The 27,870-nt window shown below is 44.2% G+C and overlaps 1 protein-coding gene and 1 pseudogene across 1 annotated transcript in view; one reads left to right on the forward strand and one right to left on the reverse strand.

Moving 5' to 3' along the window:
* Positions 1-24,424, forward strand: part of LOC126199356 (probable cytochrome P450 6g2) — a 76,874-nt gene extending 52,450 nt beyond the window's left edge. The window contains exons 7-9 of the mRNA XM_049936219.1: positions 1,703-1,924; positions 9,246-9,506; positions 24,104-24,424. Coding sequence (XP_049792176.1) covers positions 1,703-1,924; positions 9,246-9,506; positions 24,104-24,273 — 653 coding nt within the window. The 3' untranslated portion in view covers positions 24,274-24,424. The remainder of the gene's footprint in view (positions 1-1,702; positions 1,925-9,245; positions 9,507-24,103) is intronic.
* Positions 298-415, reverse strand: LOC126200008 (5S ribosomal RNA; annotated as a pseudogene).
* Positions 24,425-27,870: the final 3,446 nt, after the last annotated feature.

The raw sequence follows: 27,870 nt of genomic DNA on the forward strand, positions 1-27,870 counted from the left end.
GTGTTTTCCATCCAGCAGTGCCATACGACTTTACAGTTTTGACCTGTTTTATCAGTGTTGAATCTCGTCCACTTTTTCATCCTTTGAATTAATCAGCACTCCATCTTCAGGTCACAAGTGGCCCATCGGGACCATCCGACCGCCGTGTCATCCTCAGCAGAGGATGCGGATAGGAGGGGCGTGTGGTCAGCACACTGCTCTCCCGGTCGTTATGATGGTTTTCCTTGACCGGAGCCGCTACTATTCGGTCGAGTAGCTCCTCAATTGGCATCACGGGGCTGAGTGCACCCCGAAAAATGGCAACAGCGCATGGCGGCCCGAATGGTCACCCATCCAAGTGCCGGCCACGCCCAACAGCGCTTAACTTCGGTAATCTGACGGGAATCGGTGTAGCCACTGCGGCAAGGCCGTTGCCTTGAATTAATCAGGATCCCTTCTAAATAGGGACGAAGTAGATTGTCACCCATGGTTAACATTGTGTAAGACATCAAATATATCCCTTGTTCCTTGTATATTTCGTCTCCATTGGGAAGAGTCAGCTGCTGTCCTGAGAATTCTAGGGAGATCTGTTTACAGTTTGCTATTTTGTAGATGCAAGAAGCCTACAGAAAAAAACCTAAAAATTTCGTAAAGTGAAATATTTTCTTCTTCTCAGGTCGCTGATATGTAAGTCGCGTCCAGCAAGAGCAAAAGGCCAGGGTTCAATTCAGATGCTGTGCCACCTTGTCGGTTTTGCTTCTTTCACATGCGGTAGTAATCACGCGTTACTCCACGATTAGGAAATTCACGGAGGTTCGTGTCGACTGCTCCTTCTCTAACGTAGAATCCTGATATGTGGGAGTGCTTTACACGTGCTATCTTATTCCCTGATGTATTTTTTTCTTAATTGTAGGGATATTCTGGGTACACATTGTGTCATACAGAAATGTGAAATGTGTTCGGTTTCATTAGACTAAACTGCTCAGCAACAACGAAAATTATGTAAAAACGTAAATTATTCCTGAAGGTGGACTCATGCATCGGGGAATAAAAAGCAATACAGATACTTGTAAGTGAAATCAGTTACTGTATGGGTGTTTCTCGTCAAGACCTATAACAGTCGTGCATGGGTAGCTCAGATGGTAGAGCACTTGTCCGCGAAAGGCGAAGGTCCCGAGTTCGAGTCTCGGACCGGCACACAGTTTTAATCTGCCAAGGCCGGCCGGGGTGACCGAGCGGTTCTAAGCGCTACAGTCTGGAACCGCGCAACCGCTACAGTCGCAGGTTCGAATCCTGCCTCGGGCATGGATGTGTGTGATGGCCTTAGGTTAGTTAGGTTTAAGTAGTGCTAAGTTCTAGGGGACTGATGACCTCAGAAGTTAAGTCCCATAGTGCTCAGAGCCATTTGAACCAATCTGCCAGAGTGAAAAATCTCCTTCTGCATTTAAATTATTAATCGTGAATAAATTCATTCTATTTTTATTCTGTTCTAAAATGAAAAGCCGCAAAAATGTCATTTAGCATACTGATAAAAAATAAGCAAAAATGCCTTTTGAGATAATTCTAAACAGTCTGGACTTACATTTACGTCAAATAGTGCGTATGATATTTACGTGATTCAAAAATTGATGCGCTGCTTCAGCGTGAATAATATCTCTCAAAGACATTTACCAATTCCTGCTTTTTGTGCTTTGCCAGTAAAAGTTTGTGAATTCTGTTTCAGCCTTCACAGACATTGACATAGTGGCGCAGGTGATGACATTCATGACGGATGGAACCCACACCAGCGCCACGACCATGTCGTTCGCCCTTTACGAGTTGGCTCTGCATGAAGACATCCAACAGCATCTACGGGAGGAACTCCGAGAGGCGATGGACAAGCACGGCGGGCAGCTGGGATACGAAGCCATCAACGACTGCACCTACCTCGACATGGTCTTCTCAGGTCAGCATCAGCGAATCTTTAATATTTCCACTGGCTGTCTACTTCATGCTTAAACTTGCAGGAACCAGATAACTATTACCTGCTATATCGAATATAACAGTAACTTCAGATGGCTGCAGTATATGTACACAGAGGTGACAAAAATTTTTGTATCCTGCCTAGAAGGCGGTGCGAGGGTTTGCTCCTGTAAACTGAAAAGTTGGCCGAATGAAGGAAGTGAGTAGGAGCAGGAAAAGGTAATACACCTCGGTACTGCAAGAAAGTAATACTGGTTTAGTGATGCATGAATATATACAGGACATACATAACATTGTACTGAGGTGCGAAGCTTTAAACCAGTCATAAGTAGAGCAAAGTATGTGAAGCGGAGCTGAAGCGTAGTGTCCCGGCCGCCTGCTCTTGATCAAATGGGCAGAATCTCTAGCGGCGCTCGTAGACCTCAACAGAGCCTGCTAGAGGGCGCTGTCGTCGGTGTCTTAAGTAGTGCCAACTTAACTTGCACCTACGCCGTGGCATCGTTGCTATCGATACCACAAAAATCATGGGATATCTCCGAATCTCTTATTGGACCTCCTCTTGCCCGGCGTAGTGCAGGAACTCTACTTGGCAAGGACACGCCAAGGTGTTGGAAGTCCTTTGCAGAAACATAGGACCAAACTGCCTCTATAGCCGTTCATAATTGCGAAAGCGTTACCGGCGCAGCATTTTGTGCACGAACTGATCTCGCGATCATGTCCCATAAATGGTCGATAGGATTCATGTCGGACGATCTGGGTGACCAAATCAATCGCACGAGTTGTCCAGAATTTCCCTCAAGCCAATCGCGTACAATTGTGGTCTTGGGCAGGGCGCATTGCCATCCATAAAAATCCCGTCATTGTTTTAGACCACGAAGTCGATGAACGGCTGCAAACGGTCTCTAAGTAGCCGAGCATAACAATTTCTAGTCGACGATCGGTTCATTTGGGCCAGAGGACTCAGTCCAGCACCGTTACCGAACCACCACCATCTTGCACAGTGCCTTGTTGACAACTTAGGTTCAAAATGGTTCAAATGTCTCTGAGCACTATGGGACTATGGACTATGGGACTATGGACTAGAACTCAGAACTACTTAAAACTAACTAACCTAAGGACACACACACATCCATGCCCGAGGCAGGATTCGAACCTACGACCGTAGCGGTCGCGCGGTTCCAGACTGTAGCGCCTAGAACCGCTCGGCCACCCCCGCCGGCGACAACTTGGGTCCACGGCTTCGTGGGATGTGCGCCGCGCTCGAACCCTACCATCAGTTCTTACCAGCTGAAATCGGGACTAATTTTACGAGGTTGAGTCAATTGAAAACCTTAAATTTGTAATAACAAATCGAAATTTCGCGCCGTTATCCTGTAAGTTGGTAAGCGTGCTACAAAGAGCGTGCAGAATGGCCTGTAGGTGACAGCATAATGCAGATGCACACATACCGTCGCAGTATCAGTATAAAGATGGCCGCCCCACTTGCGACTTGCACCAGGGAAGAACAGCGTTCTGTTATTCGGTTTTTGCGTTGTGAAGGTGTGAAACCTATTAAAATTCATCGACGAATGAAGGTTCAGTACAGTGATACATGTTTGTCACAGCAGCAAGTCTACGAATGGAGTAGGAAGTTCGCAAATGGAGTGACTTCAGTGAGAGATGCTCCTCGTCCAGGTCAGGCACAACGAGTTGTGACTCCACAGAACATTGCAGCAGTTGAAGCCGTAATGAAGGAAAACCACCGAGTGACACTGAATGACATTGCAGCATGTTTACAGATTAGCCATGGGTCAGCACACCACACTGTGCATGATGTGCTCCAGTTTCACAAAGTGTCTGCAAGATGGGTGCCACGGCAGCTGACTCCTGAAATGAGAGAACGACATGTTGATGCTTTTGAAGAACTTCTTCGGCGCTTTGAACGAGAAGGTGATGGCTTCCTTACAAGAGTTGTTACTGGGGACGAAACCTGGGCTCTCATTTCCACCAGCCGGGAACGAAGAGAGCGAGCAAGGAATGGCGCCATTCCTCATCACCAAAACCAAAGAAGTTTCGAACAGAACCATCAGCAGGGAAGGTTATGCTGACTCTCTTTTTGGACGAAAAAGGCGTCATTTTGGAGCATTACATGCCTAGAGGGACCACTGTCATCAGTGCATCATACACAGATCTCCTAAAAAATCATCTGCGGCCTGCAATCAAATCAAAGAGACGTGGATTGCTGTCAGCAGGTTTCCTATTGCAACATGACAATGCAAGGCCCCACACTGCCCGTACAACAGTTGCAACTATCACAGACCTGCATTTTGAGTGTCTTCCTCATCCACCATACTCACCAGACTTTGCCCCAAGTGATTTCCATATGTTTGGACCACTCATAGACGCAATGGGAGGAAAGAAGTTCCGTTCTGATGAAGAGGTACGGCACGCGTTGCATGAGTGGTTGCGCGGACTACCAAAAGAATTCTTTTCTACAAGAATTTATGCACCTTGCAAGCGCTGGAGGACTTGCATTGAGCGTGGGGGAGATCATGTAGAAAAGTGATACAGCTTTGTACCACTTCTGCACAATAAATAATATTTAAATAAATATTTAAGGTTTTCATTTGACTCACCCTCGTACCAGGTCACGGCTCCCTAATCGTCTAGGGTCCAACCAGTACGGTCACGACCCCAGGAGAGGTGCTGTAGGTGACGTCGCGCTGTTAGCAAAGGCACTGCAATGGCCCATAACTCCAAATTTCGCCTCGTACGACGAACATATCACCTTCCCACAGTAGGCGTACTTGGGTAGGTTATTCGCTAAAATGGCGTCGAACTGAAAGGCCCACGTAACGACGGAATAGCTTTTAATTCAGTCAGATGCTAAATCTACGTTCGTCGTACGTCCCGCATTGATTTCTGCGGTTATTTCACGAAGTGTTGCTTGTCTGTTAGCACTGACAATTTTTCTCAAACGTTGCTGCACTGCTCTCGGTCGTCAAGCGACAACCATAAGCGCTGCCCGTCAACCGACGAACGGCAACAGGGCAATCCGACGGCCAACCGGAGTTCGTGGCGCCAAGTTTACGTAGTTTGAAAATGGTGCGTTGTCAACCTACACGACATTAGTAATTTTGGTTCCTGCTGGCATCAGCTATCCAGAGTTAAAATTTCGTGACACAATTTTTCTCCACCCTTTTAATAAAAACGAGCAGGAGTTTCATGTCGAATGCATTAGGCTCTGAGACTGCGAAAAACTACCGAGAATAAATAACCACACTGTCATATGGATTTAGTCTAGAAATTAAACCATTGAGCACTGAACTACAAACGTGACACATTTTTCCAATAATATCACAGGCAATGCGCTTCTTGGAACTAACGTCCCAAGAGTCTTTGAAAAATATCTTTGATCGCTGCAATGGCCCTGGCGCAATTATGCGTCGTGCAGTTCAAAGATGAATATCACAATTTAATATTTGGTTTGATTCTTCTGAGACAAAGCCGGGATGCGGATGCCGTGCCTCCTACATCATTCTACCGCTCCTCTACCGCACGAAATCAGGTTTCCCTGGAGATGCATTAGGAAAAAAAAATTTCCCCATTTTTCACCCTTCTCCCACTACTCAAATACTGTTTGACATTTATTATCCCACTTTTTAGATTTGAAAATAATGTTTTAGCTGAGAATAAAATAACTTACGTTTATGGACTTTTATAAAATATTGAAAAACTTGAAATGGCGAATTCTTGAACATAGGTGTCAACTATGTACATCTACATCTTCGTGATGACTCTACAGTTCATATTTAAGTGCCTGGCAGAGGGTTCATTAAACCACTTCACTGTCCGCAACTCGTGGTCGTGTGGTAGCGTTCTCGCTTCCCACGCCCGGGTTCCCGGGTTCGATTCCCGGCGGGGTCAGGGATTTTCTCTGCCTCGTGATGACTGGGTGTTGTGTGATGTCCTTAGGTTATTTAGGTTTAAGTAGTTCTAAGTTCTAGGCGACTGATGACCATAGATGTTAAGTCCCATAGTGCTCAGAGCCAAACCACTTCACTCTATTTCTCTACCATTCCACTAAGAGAGTGCGGGAAAAACGAACACTTAAATCTTTCCGTGCGACCTCTTATTTCACTTATTTTATTACAATGATCATATCTCCCTACGCAGTACGGCGTCAAAAATATTTTCGAATTCGAGGGGAACGTTGTAAATTGGAATTTCGTTAAAAGATCACGCCGCAAACAAAAGCGCCTTTGTTTTAATGAGTGCCACCCCAATTCGCGTATCATATCCGTGACACTCTCTTCCATGTTTCGTGATAACACAAAACGAGCCGCTCTTCTCTGTACTTTTTCTTTGTCCTCCGTCAAACCTATCTGGTAAACATCCCACTCTGCACAGCAGTACTGTAGGAGAGGACGGATAGCGTAGTGTAGCTATTCTCTTTAGTAGACCTGTTGCATTTTCTAAGAGTTCTCCCACTAAAAGGTAGTCTTTGATTTCCCTTCTCCACAACATTATCTATGTGATCGATCAAATTTAAGTTGTTCGTAATTGTAATTCCTGGGTGTTTAGATTGTGTGATTTATCATGTAACCGACATTTAATAGATTCCTTTCAATAATCATGGGGATAAAATCACACTTTTAATTATTTAGGGTCAATTACCACTTTTCGCACCATACAAATACCTTGTCCAAACTATTTTGCAATTATTGGCTTGATAAACTGATCACATTATTAGATGGTAAACGACTGCATCATCTGCAAACAATCTACTCGTAAATTGACTGCCCATATCGTCTTCTACATCATTTATGTAGATTAGTAACAGCAGAGGGCATATAACGAATCCAGTCGCATAACTGATGCGATATTCCGTATGCACGCAGTATGATCAGAAACCGCTTGTGAAGAACGGTATTAAAATCCTTTTGGAGATCTGGAAATATGGAATTGTTTGAGATCCTCTGTCGACAGCGCTCATAACTTCGTCAGAATAAAGGGCTAGCTGTGTTTCACGAGAAGCATATTTTCCAAATTCGTGCTGACTGTGTGTCAACAGATCTTTTTCCTCAAGACAATTCCTAATGTTTAAACACAGTAGATGTTCCAAACTTGTGCAAATCAGCGTCACTGAGACGGGTCTATAATTCATCTATCCTTGAGTATTGGTGTGACCTGTGCTGCTTTCCAGTCTTCAAGTATGGATTTTTCGTTGAGCGAGCGGTTGTATATGATCATTAATTACTGAGCTATCACATCAGTATACACTGAAACGAAGCTCATTAGTATAAAATCTGGACTTGCCTTTATTAAGTGAAACAACCTGATTTTATATATCGAGAATTACTGCTGCAACAGTTTTCGTATCGTATTCTGTAATATCTATTTCGTCTTCTTTGGTGAAAGAATTTTGAAAACCGTACTTAGTAACTCCGATTTAGTGACACTGTCATCGGTAACATTACCACCACTACTGCGCAGTGAAGCAATCGATTGTGTCTTGCCGCTGATGCATTTCACATACGACCAGAATCTCTTCACATTTTCATCCAGATTTGGAGAGGGAGATTCATTGTGAAAACTATTAAAAATATCTCGCATTGAAGTTCTCGAAACCCAAATTAAAAAATTGAAGGAATTACAGGAACCTCCAATGTATCGCTCCAGTAGTGACCACAAAGATAAATATACACTACATACAGTGCTAACAGAGGTGGTTAAACAACCATTATTCCCGAGTTCTGGAAGCAAATGGAACGGGAAGAGGTCCTATAAAATGATGCAGTGGAGGTACCTCTGCCACGCACTTTGTAGCGGTTTCCAGAGTGTGGATATACACTACTGGCCATTACAATTGCTACACCACGAAGATGACGTACTACAGACGCGAAATTTAACCGACAGGAAGGAGATGCTGTGCTGTGCAAATGATTAGCTTTTCAGAGCATTCACACAAGGTTGGTGCCAGTGGCGACACCTACAACGTGCTGACATGAGGAAAGTTTCCAATCGATTTCTCATACACAAACAGCAGTTGACCGGTGTTGCCTGGTGAAACGTTGTTATGATGCCTCGTGTAAGGAGGAGAAATGGGTACCATCACGTTTCCGACTTTGATGAAGGTCGGATTGTATCCTATCGCGACTGCGATTTATCGTATCGAGACATTGCTGCTCGCGTTGGTCGAGATCCAATGACTGTTAGCAGAATATGGAATCGGTGGGTTCAGGAGGGTAATACAGAACGCCGTGCTGGATCCCAACGGCCTCGTATCACTAGCAGTCGAGATGACAGGCATCTTATCCGCATGGCTGTAACGGATCGCGCAGCCACGTCTCGATACCTGAGTCAACAGATGGGGACGTTTGCAAGACAACAACCATCTGCAAGAACAGTTCGACGACGTTTGCAGCAGCATGGACTATCAGCTCGGAGACCATGGGTGTAGTTACCCTTGACGCTGCATCACAGACAGGAGCGCCTGCGATGGTGTACTAAACGACGAACCTGGGTGCACGAAAGGCAAAACGTCACTTTTTGGGATGAATCCAGTTTCTGTTTAGAGCATCATGATGGTCGCATCCGTGTTTGGCGACATCGCGGTGAACGCACATTGGAAGCGTATATTCGTCATCGCCACACTGGCGTATCACCCGGCGTGATGGTATGGGGTGCCGTTGGTTACACGTCTCGGTAACCTCTTGTTCGCATTGACGGCACTTTGAACAGTGGACGTTACATTTCAGATGTGTTACGACCCATGGCTTTACCCTTCATTCGATCCCTGCGAAACCCTACATTTCAGCAGGATAATGCACGACCGCATATTACAGGTCGTGTACGGGCCTTTCTGGATACAGAAAATGTTCGACTGCTGCCCCGACCAGCACATTCTCCAGATCTCTCACCAACTGAAAACGTCTGGTCAATGATGGCCGAGGAACTGGCTCGTCACAATACGCCAGTCACTACTCTTGATGAACTGTGGTATCGTGTTGAAGCTGCATGGGCAGCTGTACCTGTACACGCCATCCAAGCTCTGTTTGACTCAATGCCTAGGCGTATCAAGGCCGTTATTACGGCCAGAGGTGGTTGTTCTGGGTACTGATTTCTCAGGATCTATGCACCCAAATTGCGTGAAAATGTAATCAAATGTCAGTTCTAGTATAATATACTTGTCCAATGAGTACCCGTTTATCATCTGCATTTCTTCTTGGTGTAGCAATTTTAATGGCCAGTAGTGTAGATGTAGATTTAGAACTTGTTGATACACTTGTCCGTGGTTGTTATGACCTCCGTCACCATTGCAGAGGTGCTGCGACTGCACCCGCCTGCCGGACACCTGGAGAAGACGTGCACGGCGGCCTACCCCATGAGGACACCCTCGGGCCGCACATTCACCCTGCAGCCGGGCACCACGGTCATGGTCTCCATCGCTGGCCTGCACAGGGACCCACGCTACTTCCCGGAACCGGACGTCTTCGATCCTGAACGCTTCTCGCCGGACAACAAAGATCGTAACGCCATGCAGGCGTACATGCCTTTTGGACTGGGTGCGCGCTCTTGCATAGGTGAGGCGCTGATTCAGTGACGCTGTAAATTTATAATTCAGTAGTGTGTGTGTGTGTGTGTGTGTGTGTGTGTGTGTGCATTTCAAAAAAGTGTTATTTACAAAATACTCTACATGTCATATTTTGGAAGCCAACTATATTACTTATCCGTTACTCGCATAACCTATCGAAGACGCTGGGACATCAGCCGGACATGAAGTACTTGAATAAGATAATTCAAACAACAGCTGTATTGTAATCCAACGTCATTTATTCAAAGCATGCTACTAGTTTCAAAGCCAAAAAGCATCGTCTTCAGGCCCAAAACGTAATCTACCATCGTCGTAAGAACCACGAAGACAAAGACCAACGGAGTCTTCAAATAGAAAGAAAGTAAATAAAAACTGAGTGACGGACCGAGACTCGAACTCGGGACCTTTGCCTTTCGCGGGCAAGTGCTCTACCACCTGAGCTACCCAAGCACGACTCACGCCCCGTCCTCACAGCTTTACTTCACCCAGTACCTCGTCTCCTACCTTCCAAACTTTACAGAAGCTCTCCTGCGAACCTTGCAGAACTAGCACTCCTGAAAGAACGGATATTGCGGACACATGGCTTAGCCACAGCCTAGGGGATGTTTCCAGGATGAGATTTTCACTCTGCAGCGGAGTGTGCGCTGATATGAAACTTCCTGGCAGATTAAAACTGTGTGCCGGACTGATACTCGAACTCGCAGGAGAGCTTCTGTGAAGTTTGGAAGGTAGGAGACGAGGTACTGGAAGAAGTAAAGCTTTGCTTGGGTAGCTCAGATGGTAGAGCACTTGCCCGCGAACGGCAAAGGTCCCGAGTTCGAATCGCCGCGCGGGATTAGCCGAGCGGTGTAGGGCACTCCAGTCATGGACTGTGCGGCTAGTCGCGGCGGAGCTTCGAGTCCTCCATCGGGCATGGGTGTGTGTGTTTGTCCTTAGGATAATTTAGGTTTAGCAGTGTGTGAGCTTCGGGACTGATGACCTTAGAAGTTGAGTCCCATAAGATTTCACACACATTTCACACACTCGAGTTCGAGTCTCGGTCCGGCACACAGTTTTAATCTGCCAGGAAGTTTCACATCAGCACACACTCCGCTGTAGAGTGAAAATCTCATTCTAGAAAAAAAGTAAATTGTTAAGGAAGTTACGCCGGCATATACAACCAAGTCGGGTGCAGCGGGGCCAAAACCAAGAGGATTCCGCATGCAGCAGTAACACGCCCACCAATGGTCAGGCCATTGGTGGGCTTGTTACTGCTACATACGGAAAATATGTGATTTTAGCCTCATTGCACTCGACTTCGCTGGTAGCACATGCTGGCGTAACATCCTTAGTAAATTATTTTGTTTCCATTTGAAGACTCCGTTGGACTTTGTCTCCATGGTTCGTACAATGATAGTAGATTACGTTTGGAGCCTGGAGATGATGGTTTTTGGCGTCGAAACTGTGGTATGGTTTGAATAAACGTCTTTGGATTGCAATACACCTTCAAAAATGGCTCTAAGCACTATGGGACTTAACATCTGAGGTCATCAATCCCCTAGACTTAGAACTACTTAAACGTAACTAACCTAAGGACATCACACACATCCATGTCCGAGGCAGGATTCGAACCTGCGGCCGTAGCAGCAGCGCGGCTCCGGACTGAAGCGCCTTGGACCGCCCCTTCCATACAATACACCTGTTGGTTTCAATTATCATTATTCAAGTTACTGATTTTTTAGTTCCTAAGGAAAGGGCTAACCAAATATACGGACAGGAAACTAGCTTTGGACATATTACAAAAGCAGCGTCTCATTTACCTGAAGGTGAAGAGGGTAACAATGGCTAACGAAATATACGGACAGGAAACTAGCTTCGGACATATTACAAAGGCAGTGTCTCCACATTTACCTCAAGGTGAAGAGAGTAATAACTAAAGAATTCAGAAAAAGTGAATCACTCAGAAGACTTGGTTAGGTGTTAATGCAACTTCGTACACGTTCACGCTATCGGCGGATATGAAAACGATTAAAGCTGCAATTCTCTGTTAAAGGTGGAATTGCCACTAGAGTGTATTAGTGTTTTTCGTGTTTAGTGTTGTTAACAGGCTTGTAGATTGCATAAGGGGGCGCGAACAGCGTCGGATGTTGGGTGATCACTGTGAAGTAAATGGAGATGCCGCGTAATCTTGTGAGACAGCGTTATCAGCAACTGACGGAGTTTGAACGGGGCCACATTGATGGCCGTCATTTGGTCGGCTGGTGGAATCGAGCTACATCGAAATTTATGGGGCATTTGGGTGTGACAATGGCCCGATGTTGGACAGCCTGGTAACTTGGGGGCTGGCACACTCGTGATCAAGAGTCCAGTCGACCACATCTGTTCACCACAGGGGAAGGACGCCGTGTTGAGCACCAAGCACATTGTAACCGCCTCACATTTGCGCCTGCCAATGGAAAGCCGGTAGTGCTCTCCCTGAAGCAATCTGTGACATCGTGTGCCATTGGTCAGACACTAGCAGCAGCAAGACTAGGGAACCATCGTTCGATACGTAGGCTGCCACTGACACCGCAAGACAAACGGTTACGTCTGGTGAACTCACATGACTGGCAAGCATGAACAGTTGAGCGGCTTTATATTGTGTTCAGCGACGATTCGGGATCCTCCACTAACCCCAGATGGCCATAGTCGGTGAGTGTGTCAGCGATCTTGGGAGAGGTCCCATTCTTCCAGTGGTTTGGAGAGGCACAGCGGTGTTACTCCTGCCGTCATGGTGTACTGAAGCACCGGCTATGATTTCAGGTCACCATTTATGGTGACTGAGGGAACTCTGACGGCGCAACGATACGTCATGGACATCCTGCATCCTCACGTGAGAGTATCGTGCTGCCAGTTTTCAACAGGACAATGCTCGTCCACACGTCACGCGTCCCTATGAAGGCGTGCTGGATGCAGAAGTACTGCCGTGCCCACCAAGATCTGTTTGTGACAGACCATCTGTGGCGCCAGCTCGGATATCAACTATGCCCCAGTGGCAATATCCAGGATACCACGAACCATTTACAACAGTCGTGCAACTGTTTGCCTTAGGAGAGCGTACAACTGTTTTATGACAAACTTACTAACTGAATCATTTCGTACATCCGGGCCAGACGGGGTATAACGTCATGCTAATAATACTGTTAAGTGAGTTCATACTGGCAAGTTCTTCGTAAATCTGACGAAATTTTGTAATCGCTGAAATTTCATAAAGTACCCTTTCAACCTGTTTCCTCCTCTTCTTCTAGTTGCTTCTCTTTTTTTGGCCGACAGCGTATTTCGGCGATATCCCATAGTAGGACTGGGGCCACCTTTGTATTCCGGCGATAAAACATGTGTCTCACGCATACTGATGTACTCTGAACGGAAACATTCTTTCTAATTATAACAGAATACTTCAGGGTTGTTTCTATTTTTTCAAAATTTGCCAAGCTCTGCACAAATAACTCGAAAACCGAGTAACTCACATTGAGATGATTGGGAATTCGTTGTACTCATTTGCACGTTCATCATTGAGGTAGAAAGTGCATCTGTTGAGAAGGGCGAGAATGGCTTGCCAGGCGTGACCAAAGATGCCAAGCAATTACCTTTCAGTTCCTGAAATCCCAGCCACGAGATGCTTCACTGCCTCCACTTGCCTGGAATACACCAAATTTTTCACATGATCGCACAGAAAGTTGGTCACAAATGCCGAAAGTGGTTTACTTAGGCCAATAGTTTTGTGTCTTCTGGAACAGCTCTCATCAACTATTGTATCCAGGTGGTCTCGAAGATACTGGGGCTCCGTCTATGCTGAAACCATATGCCTTCAAGGATTTGATGAGCCAGATTATCTAGCTTATCTGGTTGTGCCTTACTGTAGAAAAATAACGTTATTGCTTTCGTTATATACGCAACAAACACCAAGCAAAAGTGTCTACAGTACATGTCCAAAAATCAATGGAAATATCTACAAACAAATGTCGCATGATAGTTGGCATCTTAAAGCCCTTGTCTGTTCCGTTCTTCTCTGGTTAGGTGAATTTACTAAAGAAACACAACGAACCATCGGGTAAATTTAGTAAATACAGTCAACCATGCAGAAATCACGCTCCTACCGAGACCTTCCCAACAACCGTTCAGTAAATTTCTGCTTGAGGAGAAAATACTGTCTTTGGTAGTTGAAGGAATGTAGCTGAACCTTATCTGTAGCAGTGGTTGTCAAATGTTTTCTGCTCAAGAGCCAATACTAACATTTTGTGCCTATCATTTATTAATTGGTAGCTTACTTGTATCTGTATGTTATGAGGCCCCAATGGACCAGTTGTACACTCACGTGACAAAAGTCATAGGACAGCGACATCCACAAATACAGCTCTAGTATCGCCTGCACTAGATTAAAAGGGCGGTGCATTGGTGGAGCTATAATTCGTACTCAGGTGATTCATGTGAAAAGGTTTCCGTCTTATTATGGCCGTACGATGGCAATTAACAGTTTGAAAGCGGAATGGCAGTTGGAGTTAGACGCTTGGGACATTCCATTTTGGAAATTCTTAGCGAATTCAATATTCTGAGATCCACAATGTCAAGAATGTACCGAGAATACCAAATTTCAGGCATTAACTCTCACCAAGGACAACGCACTGGACAAGCAACATTGTGTCAAATAACCACAGAAATCAATGAGGGCCGGCCGTGATGGCCGAGCGGCTCTAGACGCTTCAGTCCGGAACCGCGTGACTGCTACGGTCACAAGTTCGAATCCTGCCTCGGGAATGGGTGTATGTGATGTCTTTAGGTTAGTTAGGTTTAAGTAGTTCTAAGTTCTAGGGCAGTGATGACCTCAGATGTGAAGTCCCATAGTGCTCAGAGCCATTTGAACCATTTGAAATCAATGTGTAACGTACGACGAACGAATCCGTTAGCACAGTGCGGTGAAATGTGGCGCTTATAGGCTATGGCAGCAGACAATCGACTCGAGTGCTTTTGCTGTCAGTACGACATCGCCTGCTGAGCCTCTTCTGGACTCATGACCATATCGGTTGGACCTTATACGACTGGAAGCTGTGGGCTGGTCAGATGAGTCCCGATTTCAGTTGATAAGAGCTGATGGTTGGGTTCGAGTGTGGCGCGGACCCCACAAATCTATGGACCCAAGCTGCCGACAAGACACTGTGCTAGTTGGAGGTGTGGACTGTGTATACATGGAATGCACTGGTTCCTCTGATCCAAAGGATCATTGACTCGAAATAGTTAGCTCGACTACTTGGAGACCATTTACAACCATTCTTGGACTTCATGTTCCCAAACATGTCACTGGACCACAATTTTTTCCGATTGGTTTGAATAAGGATGTGTGCTGCGCGGCTGCCTCGAGTCGAATGAGCAAACGGAGATCTCACAAGCGAGACTGGGCCCCCACCGGATGTAGCGGCTGATAAGAGCGCCCCGGCAGCCAATCAGCGCGCAGCGGAAGGGCGTCGCCGCACCGGAAGTAGGCTTTCGCAGCGGATCGCGCTCTGTTAAAACTAGAGCGCGATCCTGCGCGGCTGCCTCGGCTGCGACTAAGTCCCGTTCGAGGTCACCCGCCTTGGGCAACAAGATGGCGGCTTTAAACATAGCCATGCGTGAATACCCACCCACCTCCCCAGGAGTCGGAACTCCCGCACCCTTTAGAAGATACAGATGCTTCAGTAGCTGATAAGAAATAATTGCGAATGAAACTAAATAATCTAACTATAAAATTAAATCAATTTGAACCTAAATATAAACCATCGCAGAATTAAAAATCGTAGAGAGCATCCCAGATCCGAGGCATGTTCCTGGGAAGCGTGATTGAAAGTAAGGGGGGAAACGCAATGGAAATAAATGAAAGGTGCAGAAAAGCAGGGCAGTTCTACAAATGCATTAGGGGGCTTATTTGGAGCAAGGAGGTGCCACAGAAATCCAAGGGAATTATATACCGAACCTACTTTGTCCCCATATTGGCATACGGAAGTGAGACATGGGTAATGCACAAAAGCGACAAAAGTAGAATACAGGCTAGTGAAATGAAGTTCCAGAGGAGCAGGTTGGGTGTAACAAGACGAGACAGATTGCGAAATGTGTATGTGAGGGAAAGACTAAAGGAGGAACCAGTACAGGACAGGATAGAAAAATCAAGACTGCAGTGGTATGGACACATGAAGAGAATGGATGAGGGAACAATTCACAGAGGATGTTTGATCTGCAACTGTAGGGGGCCCAGAGGAAGACCAAGAGATAGATGGGTGAAGGGAGTGAAGGAATGTGTGATGAGAAGAGGAGAGAACTGGACGAAGGTGGAAGAGGGGGAATGGTGGAAAGACAGAACACGATGGAGAGGCTTGTGTTCCCGACAGACCCAGCCAGTGGCTGGAAACTGTCCAAGATGAAGAAGAAGAGAGCATCCCAGAGTGCATCCCAGAGTGCCCCAGAGAGCATCCCAGAGTGCCCCAGAGGTCTAAAACACTTCGCTTGTTTGTCTTGCGATTCGTACTGTGGTATAAATTTTGACACGAAAGTAACATGGATCCGTCAATGCGAATCAATCCTTGCTTCTCGGCTTTTGACAAGATCAATGTGTACTGTATTTAATAATTTGGCCATAATATTTAATGATTTGGCCACCCAGATCGTCCGACACGAATCCAATCAAACATTCATGGGAAATAATCGAGGGGTCAGTTTGTGCCCAAAATCGCGCACCGACAACACTTTCGCAATTATGGACGGCAACAGAGGCAGCAGGGCTCGGTATTTCTGCAGGGCACTTTCAAGGACTTGCTGAGTCCGAGCCACGTCGAGTGGCTGCACTGTACCAGACAAAAGAAGGTCTGACACGATATGCCATGAGTTTTTGCACCCCAGTGCAGCAAGTGCGAAATAAGTTGGCCGCCATCTTACCTTGTGGGGTCGTTAAAGATCGGTACAATTCGGAAAACCTAGCTTCGATTGTTCTCTGTCACGCTCAGCGCCCCAAGGTTGTGGCACTGCAATTCCCTGACGAACTTTTGTTGTGTTTTCTGTGCGAGTGGATGATTAATTCATTAATAACAGCAACTGTATTTATATTTAAATGAATTATGCAATGAGACACGAACGCAGATGAAACTTCCTGACAGATCAAAACTGTGTGCCAGAGCGGCACTCGAACTCGGGACCTTTGCCTTTCGCGGGCAAGTGCCCTACCAACTGAGCTACCCAAGCACGACTCACGACCCGGCCTCACAGCCTCAGTTCTGCCAATACCTCGTCTCCTACCTTACAAACTTCACAGAAGCTCTTCTGCGAACCTACCAGAACTAGCACTCCTGGAAGAAAGGATATTGCGAAAACATGGCTTAGCCACATTGTGGAAGATGTTTCCAGAATGAGATGTTCATCTGCAGCGGAATGTGCGCTGATATGAAACTTCCTGACAGATTAAAACTGTGTGCCGGACCGAGACTCGAATTTGGGACCTTTGCCTTTCGCGGACAAGTGCTCTACCAACTGAGCTACCCAGGCACGACATCAACGAATGCAGATGTTTGCTAAATTTTTTGAATGTCATTTTTGCTCTATTGAAGATGGCAGTCTCTGTAATTCGCATTGACGGATCCATGTTACTTTCGTGTCAAAATTTATACCACAGTACGAATCGCAAGACAAACAAGCAAACCTTTCCCCCGCTCACTTCCTCTAATCTCGCAGTGGACGCGCTATTTTCCCTTCTGCCCCCGGGCAGGCGGCCAGCTTTACTTTCCTCACCACCGAATTCACCGTTGTCAATTAAAATTAAGCACAGCTTAAAACATTATTATGTATGTAAGTATTTTGGTTTGTTACTGAGCAGAAAAACTACACTCTTAAGAAGTTCGTAACGTTAACTAACGTTTTTGGATTTCATTCCATTCCGTTTAAAGCGCTTCATGAAGGCACTATCAATGGTCGTGGAATATGTTGTTGTTCTAGAACAGTATTTGGACTGTAGACTGCCAACAGCAGGGTCTTCTGGAATCAGTCATGAAACTCGGCACCCTTTCATTGATCCATATGGAAATACGCCTTTTAACCACATTTCATCGACAGCCGCTTTTCCCACGAGTCGTATGCAAATGGTACACAGAAGGGCGAAAGTAAAGCGGCTTGCGCAGTGTAGATGTAGCTGTAGATGCAGGTTTCAGAGATTTGAACTATTCCAACCGTACTCCCTTACGTGAACTAATGTATCGTACTCAGAAGTATATAAAAGACTTTTTTTTTAATTTTGGAACGTAAAAGTAAGAGACAAAGTGCGGTATAGTACATCATTGTAATCTGTCACTAAGTTTCACAACAGCATACATTTAGTATGGCAGAAAATTCATTTTCGACACAGTGATTTAAAACGCTTATTTAAGCTGTGCTCCAGAGATGTCTCGCCTTTGTCTGTCTTCCGAGTGTTTATCTGACACAGAAAACATAAAAAACAAGATTTTTATAGAAATTAATGATTCTGCGAGAATCCTAAGCTTTCCTTTCTTTACATTTTATTTCGACTTCGGCCGTATTCTCGTAAGATTGTGTAGGTTACATAGAGCTTGTATCTCAGGCACTTAAGTCACCTTGTCCACCTGTTCCTCCTTTTGAAACAGTAACTTTTTCAACGGGTAATGCAGAGAAAAATAAAATAAAGTGGGCCAACAATGGGATGGATTGGCGGGAACTGGAAGCCACAGGTGAAGTGGTTCGTGCAAGAACAGAGATGTTTTACAGTGTTACGTCAAGAACGCAGTTAGAACTGACTACTGAGAGAGCAAAACTCCATCAGGCAGAAAAGAATCTCTGTGTCAAAATGAAGAGTAGGAAAGTGGGGGTCAAAGGAGGAGCCGTATTCTGGTGCAACTTTGCTCTCAATTTACAGAGAAATAGAGAGTGTCATGTATTGTATACGTGAAGTACTTACGATGGAGATGCCGTTTGTTTAAAATCGGTGTAAGTAGATGTGAGGAAAGTAGAAAGAACACTGTAATTTGTGGTCCTGCTGGGATTGAGGTTACTAGATATGGCGGAAAAGCTGAAACTGAAGGATAAATTTGGTAAGGCCTCGTTTAATGAAACATTTGTCTCAAGTGACTGCGGGATTCCACGATGAACTGTTGCTATAGCCTCTGCGGCAGCTCGTACAGTACCTGCAGCTTGTCCCCACTCTCATGCATCATGTTCCGTAATGTTGTATGCACATCGCCACGATCAACGCAGTCGACCGTTAAACTCTGCATAATAAACGCAAAAATATTCAGTGCCACCAGTGACAGCACCACTAACTTACTACTTCTCTTCCCTTCTTTTTATTACGGTGGTGGGCCTGTCATTTTCTGCGGCCCTGGAGAGTTTTTCCTGGCTGATTCACAACACAGTAATTTACTTAAAAGGACCAGGGGAGGTCATACACACCGAGATAACGATCTGCACACATTCAGATGGCGGACGTATCGTGTGCACAAGATATAAAAAGCCAGTGCATTGGCGAAGCTGTCGTTTGTACTCGGGTGACCCATGTTAAAATGTTTCGGACGTGATAATGGCCGCACGACGGGAACGAATGGTAGTTGGAGTTAGACGCATGGGACATTCCATTTCGGAAACGGTTATGGAATTCAATATCCCGAGCCCCCAGTGTCAAGAGTGTGCCGAGAATACCAAAAAATTTCAGGCGCTACCTCTCACCAGGGCCCACGCAGTCGATTTCACTTAACCCTAGGACGCCTAAGCCTTTTTTTTTTTAACTTGGATTCCTAAGGGGAGGGGGGGGGGTTTCGGCGAGCCCACAGGTATTAAATAAGTTTACTGATGAAAAATTACAACTTTCAAAATGGTTTATGTATTTTAACTAAGGCATCAGTTTATAAGTGTTGTTAATTGTTATAAATATTGGATTGAGTGAGTAAAAAATTGACATATTACAATACAAAATACAGATGTGTTCATATACAATACGCTACTCTGAGTCCTCAACTTCAAGGCGAGAAACACACTTCACAATTTTTTCTGAATGTGTGTTACACACATGTTTATGACACTGTCCACAATACTGTTTTGGTTTACTTAGATTGTTGTACTTCTGCTTCTTTGTTTTAGCTTTTCTTACACAAATATGGCACCGACGTTTCGCTGCAGGAGGCTGACGTGCTTCTGTTGTCACTTCTTTGATTTTCTTTTGTAGAATAGTCTCCATTGATTGAACAATTTAGTTGGATAACCCTCTTGCATTGGCACTTCTTTCATCTACCTGCAATTTCACTAGTTCCATCCTAGCTTGCAGAAGATAAAGTTTCCGTTTGTTGTGTTTCTTTTCATTCCACTTGGACGTTGCTGGATGAATATGGTGGTTGCATTGATAGCAAAAATGTCGATGAGAGAGTAAACTACAGATAGAGGCCATCCCTTTGCTCCCCTCTTGCAGGACTACATACGCGCCATTTGATCAATGGTATCAATTCCACCTTTAGTGGAATTATACTATGCATTTATCTCTGTTTTATTCTTCTCTTTTCCAACAGTGCCTTTATCTTGGTGCATTGTTGACAACATCAGTAAGTTTTTACTTGGTTTCGTTTTTGCTGTGTAGGACACCAAAGTTACTGGAGGCCTACGTGTTCGGAACTGCACTAACTCACTGCAAGTTTACAAGATAAATAATAGCTGACTGACATCAACAATCACTTGCTCTGAAAGTAAACCAGTTGTTGTGAATATCAAGAATACCAACCAACAAGAAACTAACTTGCATTGTTGTAGAGATGAGAAATACGAAATCCTACTAAGGGAAATTTCCTATAGCATAGAAGCCTAAGGAGGGGGTGGGGGGTTTGTTGGACCCATAATAAGTTTATTTATCTTTTCTTTCAAAGCAGGAATTTTCTATAAAATATATTGACACTAACGTTTCATAAAATAGCCAACAAACAATAACTCAAAGGGAATATGTAGTATGAAAGTTACTTGGGCAGAAGCAGGGGACATAAAAAAATTGTGGGTTCAACGAACCCCCCCCCCCCCACCCCCCTTAGGCGTCCTAGGGTTAACTACCGAGAGCGGCGGCTTTTGCGTAGATTTGTCAGTGCGAAAAGACAAGCAACGCTGCGTCAGATTACCGCAAAAATCAATGTGGGGCGCACGACTAACGTATCTGTTAGGACAATGCGGCGAAATATGTCGTTGATTGGCTATGACAACAGACGACCGACGCGAGTGCTTTGCTACCTTCACGAAATCGCTTGCAGCGCCGCTCCTGGGCTCGTGAGCATACCGGTTGGACCCTGGACAACTGGAAAACCGTAGCTTGGTCAGACATCTCGATTTCAGTTGGTAACAGCTGATGGTAGGATTTGAGTGTGGCGCAGACCCCACGAAGTCATGGGCCCAGGTTGTCAACGAGGCACTGTGGAAGCTGGTGCTGTACCCATAATGGTGAGGGGTGTATTTACATGGAATTGACTGGCTACTCTGTCGAACCGAACCGACTATTCACAGTAAATTGTTATGTTCGGCTACCTGGTGACATTTTGCAGCCATTCATGGACTCCATGTTCCCAAACACCGATGGAATTATTATGGATGACAATGGCGCCATGTCACCAGGCCACAATTTTCCGCGAACCAATCCCAAAGAAAGCAGGTGTTGACAGATGTGAATATTACCGAACTATCAGTTTAATAAGTCACATCTGCAAAATAGTAACGCGAATTCTTTACGGACGAATGGAAAAACTGGTAGAAGTCGACCTCGGGGAAGATCGGTTTCGATTCCGTAGAAATGTTGGAACACGTGAGGCAATACTGACCTTACGCCTTATCTTAGAAGAAAGATTAAGGAAAGGCAAACCTACGTTTCTAGCATTTGTACACTTAGAGAAAGATTTTGACAATGTTGACTGGAATACTCTCTTTCAAATTCTAAAGGTGGCAGGGGTAAAATACAGGGAGCGAAAGGCTGTTTACAATTTGTACAGAAACCAGATGGCAGTTATAAGAGTCGAGGGGCATGAAAAGGAAGCAGTGGTTGGGAAGGGAGTGAGACAGGGTTGTAGCCTCTCCCCGATGCTATTCAATCTGTATATTGAGCAAGCAGTAAAGAAAACGAAAGAAAAATTCGAAGTAGGTATTAAAATCCATGGAGAAGAAATAAAAACTTTGAGGTTCGCCGATGACATTGTAACTCTGTCAGAGACAGCAAAGCACTTGGAAGAGCAGCTGAATGGAATGGACAGTGTCTTGAAAGGAGGATATAAGATGAACATCAACAAAAGCAAAACGAGGATAATGGAATGTAGTCGAATTAAGTCGGGTGATGCTGAGGGAATTAGATTAGGAAATGAGACAAAGTAGTAAAGGAGTTTTGCTATTTGGGGAGTAAAATAACTGATGATGGTCGAAGTAGAGAGGATATAAAATGCAGACTGGCAATGGCAAGGAAAGCGTTTCTGAAGAAGAGACATTTGTCAACATCGAGTATAGATTTAAGTGTCAGGAAGTCGTTTCTGAAAGTATTTGTATGGAGTGTGGCCACGTATGGAAGTGAAACATGGACGATAAATAGTTTGGACAAGAAGAGAATAGAAGCTTTCGAAATGTGGTGCTACAGAAGAATGCTGAAGGTTAGATGGGTAGATCACATAACTAATGTGGAGGTATTGAATAGAATTGGGGAGAAGAGGAGTTTTTGGCACAACTTGACAAGAAGAAGGGACCGGTTGGTAGGGCATGTTCTGAGGCATCAAGGGATCACAAATTTAGCATTGGAGGTCAGCGTGGAGGGTAAAAATCGTAGAGGGAGACCAAGAGATGAATGCACTAAGCAGATTCAGAAGGATGTGGGTTGCAGTAAGTACTGGGAGATGAGGAAGCTTGCACAGGATAGAGTAGCATGGAGAGCTGCATCAAACCAGTCTCAGGACTGAAGACCACAACAACAACAACAGGTTTGGAGAACATTCTAGAAAATTCGAGGGAATGATCTGGCCATCTCCCGATATAAATCCCATCGAACATTTATGGGACTTAATCGAGATGTCAGTTCGTGCACAGAATCCGGCACCAGCAATGTTTTAGCAATTACGGACGGCTATAGAGGCAGCACGGCTCTGTGTTTCTTTGTAGGAGTTCCAACGACTTGTTGAGTCCACGCCGCGTGGAGTTGGTGCACTACACTGGACAAAATGGGGTCTGACAAGGTATTAGGAGCAATCCCCTGCCTTTTGTCACCTCAGGGTACTTCTTCAGAGCTGAAAACCCTCCTTGAAACCAGGTAAGTGATGAAGAACTCACTTCGTTCCACCACCTTTCACCTATCTGCCATAAAACAGTACTGTTTGAGACACTAGGATGGATCTTTCAAATGTTCTAATGTATGTGAAATCTTACGGGACTTAACTGCTAAGGTCATCAGTCCATAAGCTTACACACTACTTAACCTAAATTATCCTAAGGACAAACACACACACATATGCCCGAGGGAGGACAGTAACCTCCGCCGGGATCAGCCGCACAGTCTATGATTGCAGCGCCCGAGACCGCTCGGCTAATTCCGCGCGGCGATGAATCTTTCTTTGAAAGATAAAATCTAAGTCAGTTGTAGCCTTCAGAAATGGTAGAGCATGAGACCCGGCAATCGTCTTGGCAGCCACGCTACAGAAGAATGTTCATTTAAAATCCTTGCTACGGGCTTCCTAATTGGCTCATCATATTTATTTCTGTAGAACGCGCACTTTCTCGCGTGTGTTTCCTTGTGAGCCCTTACATTCATCAGATTCGGAATCCTGTCAAGGTCGTTTTCTGAAGCCCGAGAGTTTCTTATGAATAACACAGTAGTAAAAATTCTTAAAAGAGTTGAGCTAGAATCAAGAAAGGACGAATAACTCACAGCATACACAAAACACAAGTGAAGTAACAAAAGTGGTCGCACCCTATCACTCCTGTTGTTCAAGTTGTATGCCGAGGTCACGGTTTCCGAAGAGGGATAAAGGTTCACGAAATAAGATTCGCATACGATGTAGCCCTACTGGCCAGATCTAAGGGGGACCTAGAAGGCAAGATTAAAGGAATGGACGACGTACTTAGTGTGCAATATGGCTTAAGCATACACAGAGCGAAGGCGAGCACGTTGAGGACTAGTATAAAGATGAATAACGACTTACTTGTCATCAAAACTATAAGCTGCACAGTAGTGGAAGGAGTGAAAGTAAGGTAACACTGGATGGATGAAGCCAGGGAAGATAGCAGAAGCATAATAACCAACAAAAAGTTTCCATTGGACTGCGTTGATGCAGTGTATATGGAACCCGGCGCTATTCCGATGCTGGTAAACAAGCAGCGGTATGCTGGCAACAGGTTAGTGTGGTCTTCGAATGGAAACTTATTTTATTGCCCCTTTTGCACAAGCGAAGAAAGCTTTCATCAACGTAAGAGGTCTACTGCTATTATTGACATGGAGTTGACGAAGAAGTTTCTGGATGTGTACGTCTAGAGCATACATTATTGGAAGTCTGCTGTTTTCTGTGCATTCGGATGTCAGTTTGGTTGAAGTGTGTTCTCGGTGTGTTGCAGGACAACGTTTCGCGCAGTCGCAGGTGAAGATGGGCCTCGCCACCCTAGTACTGAACTTCAAGATCACCACCACCCCACGAACTCCAGTGCCTCTCCAACTGGATCCCAGAGGGTTCCTGAGGACCGCCAAGGGCGGATTATGGCTCCGGTTCCAACCTCTGGATCACTGACTGTGCCAATCAAAGCGGGTGTAATACATTCTAATCCTCGAGGTTTCATATGTGCTGTGCTGAGTTGTACATAACATACAATAAATGTGACATTTCACTTATGACCAATGTGGATAATTATTATTAATAAACACTCTTACATTTACAACAATGTGGACTTTGTTTTATATGTTTTTCTCTTCTGTTTCAATGCCTTTGAATGTTCTCCAAGCAAGTGGTGTGGGTGATAAAGTCTATTTTTATTTGTTTACCCTGAGTAGAAATTTGTTTTAATAAACTGCCTCTGATATGTCATTAACATGCACTACAAAGTAAAGCTTTAGATTCAGTAATCATATTTGCAGTTTAACTTCTGTAACATCATCTAAGTTTAAAGATGAACGTTCATACAACAATAAGTGACCTAATTTCTGTCAGAAGATAAAGGCCCAAATTCTGGAGTAACATAAAATTTTAATTATCTTGGAAGAAGAGAAATATCAATAGACTGCAGTGTTGGAAGTATGGCAAACTCAAACATGTCAACACAAGAGTACAACAAATTCATCATATACGATTTGTTAAATAATCACTTAAATGTTTCCTTTAGTTGTATACTGTAATGTGGCATCACTCTTGAACATAATCATACAAGTGCCAAGATCTGCCTGAAGGATGAAACTAGGTGAAATAGCTCATATAAATCTTACAAAACTTGCAAAAATGGATATAAAAGCTAGGAGGGAGTAATTGGATACCCCCTTCCTACAAGTGTACTATCACATTAGCATAATTCTTCTTTAAAGGTCACCGAGTACTTAGAGATCCATCTCTCTAATTATATAACATTCTAACAAGACGTGACGTTCATGTAAATGTACCAATATATACAAACATTTAACTAGCATTGGTGACAATCATCCTTTGACTGTACATTCAATGTACCATACGACAACAATAATCAAAAAATTCAATAGCTGGTTGTGTTAATTTGTTGGAGAAAGTACACTTGGAGAAAGTACACCCAAAAGTAATGATAATGTAGAGATAAATATACAACATTAGTACCCAATTTTGAGGAGCATCCACATCTGTAAATACAGTCAGCAGTAAGTGTTTCTTACAAAATTTCAGCAAGTGGATGTGTCAGTTTGTTTGACAGAACACACACACAGAAATAACAGTAACAGACAGATAAGTGTAAGACGTACATTTAGTGGCAGTGTCGAAGATGTAGGAAAATATATTTATACAAACTGAGATATTCTCCTGGCTTTCTAACTTGGCGAAGGGGGAACTCATTGACTGACTGTAGTACAGTGTTAATTTATTCTCAGTAATAAGGACAAGTGAATGAGGATTCTCAAAAAGGGACTGCAACTATGTACGCTACCTAAATCACACCATAACATGACGGGAAATAAAAATATTTAAAAGGAGGTTATAGACACAGTTATGATCGAAACGTCTCTTTGCGATGACAACTGAGAAGTGATGAAATGCATAATACAAGATAAACAAACAAAAAAGACATGATACATTAGTGAATGGGTGGATACATAACACACAAACCATGTCGTAGTTAGGAAAAAACTATGAGCGATTGAGTGGCATCAGAAACTGGACAGTTGGATGAAACGCAGAGTGACATAATAAATAAATAAGAAAAACGCATAAGCCACAGAAAAAACCTTCAGATTATCATTTGGTGATACATAGGCTCACAGAGCACTCGACTTCATAGTCCTATTTGAGCAAAAAAAAGTTAATATCTTTTCACACAGTATTAAAGGTAACTCCACATAAATGACTATGGGTAACATTAACCGATTTGCCGTGTTGGTCTGAGGCACTTCACACAATCTTTCTTATGATGTTTTATGATGACAGTCCAAGCTTTTCCTCTGCACAATATTAGTTGCTATTCTCTGTCAGGTTTGGTAAGCCCCCCCCCCCCCTTCCCCCTCATTACTTTCCCAGTGGACCATGTCTTGACTCATAGTCTGATAACAATATGTTGTAGTATAGTAGAGACACTTTATTGTGCGTATTGCAGTTACCAAAGGAAAATGAGAAATTAAATGAACCTTAGTGATTTCCTTGCAGGAGTGTGAGATACATACATGAGTTACGGGTTGGTAAAGATAAATTTGAGACCACAGACGTGGAATTATCCAGCGGGCTGATAGTCCCCACGTAGGAGACTATTTAGATAGGGCAAATTCGGACGATAAACGTAAGTAGCCTGCAAGTGTAGCTACATTACCGGAGGAAACACCACACTTGGAACGGGTAGAGAAGGTAGTGATGGAGCAATGATCGTCAAACAACGAAGCACGTTCAGTCATCACAAGTCTTTTCTAGCGACCCCAGACACAGTGCAAAAACCAACTGGGAATGAACTGCCTGTGTACTGTTAACGGTACTGTATACCACATGATCTGCAACCAAGGATGAATGAATTTAGTGCCCAGTTGACATGAGATGCTATTACTGCGAAACATTCTAGGCCCTAGGAAACAGTGATAACCATTCCAAACAAAAGTGCAGATAATACGAGGGAGTATCGCTTTTGTTGTGACTATCGATACGTTAACAACGGTACAGTACCAGATGCTTATCCAATTCTGATTATAGTAGAAACTTCGGTTAATCTGGTGCAATGAAGATACTTTTTACCACGAATCAGCGGAGTGGCTGTTACTAGTTAGAGATACCAGTAGAATATTAGTCAAAGACAGCATTTACAATCCTTTGAGTACATTATCAGTATTAGCGTATGTTGTTTGGGCTGAACAACGCATCGCTAATGTTTCAGCGCCTCTTAGACAGAGTATTGTAAGGATTGAAATCAAAGCATTGTATGTATTTAGGTGACGTAATACGAAATAGCATGTACTGCAGACAAGGGAAATGTTAAACGGCTGCAAATTGTACATCTAACAGTCAGCTTGGAAAAGCGTCAATTCGTGCTGGAAGAAGTACATTATTTGGGGTACATAACTAATCACAAAAGCTTTGGGATGGAACTTAGAACTAATTAAACCTAACCTAAGGACATCACACACAGCCATGTCCGAGGCAGGATTCGAACCTGCGACCGTAGCGGTCGCTCGGTTCCAGACTGAAGCGCCTAGAACCGCACGGTCACTCCAGCCGGCAATATAAAAACTGTACAGCATTTTCTAGCACTGTGCACGTAAAAAGAGTTGTAGTCTTCCTTGAGCCTGGGAAAATATTACCAGAAGATTTCACCGAAATCTGCAGAAATAGCATGGCTGCTCTATTGAAGAATGAGAGAAGTTTCACAGGTTAGTAGAGCGTGAATATGCATTCAGTGAGTTGAAGGTATTATTAACAACTGGACAAGTATCAGTTTTCCTAAATTTTGGAAGATATTTGTGTTGCCATGCAATGTAAGCGATCATGCACTCAGCTACGTTTCGTCAGGAGGTGGTCAGGGCCTAACATACGAGTATGTTCGCCTATGGCTCACAGCAATTGAAGAGAATGGAAAAGAATTAATCTACAATGGAGAAAGATATGCTGAGTCTCAACAGAGCATTACTCATTTTCGATGTTAGCTGTGTGGGAGAAAATTCAAGGACAGAAAGCGTC

The sequence above is a fragment of the Schistocerca nitens genome, chromosome 8, assembly GCF_023898315.1.
Source record: "Schistocerca nitens isolate TAMUIC-IGC-003100 chromosome 8, iqSchNite1.1, whole genome shotgun sequence".
In the NCBI taxonomy this organism is placed as follows: domain Eukaryota; kingdom Metazoa; phylum Arthropoda; class Insecta; order Orthoptera; family Acrididae; genus Schistocerca; species Schistocerca nitens.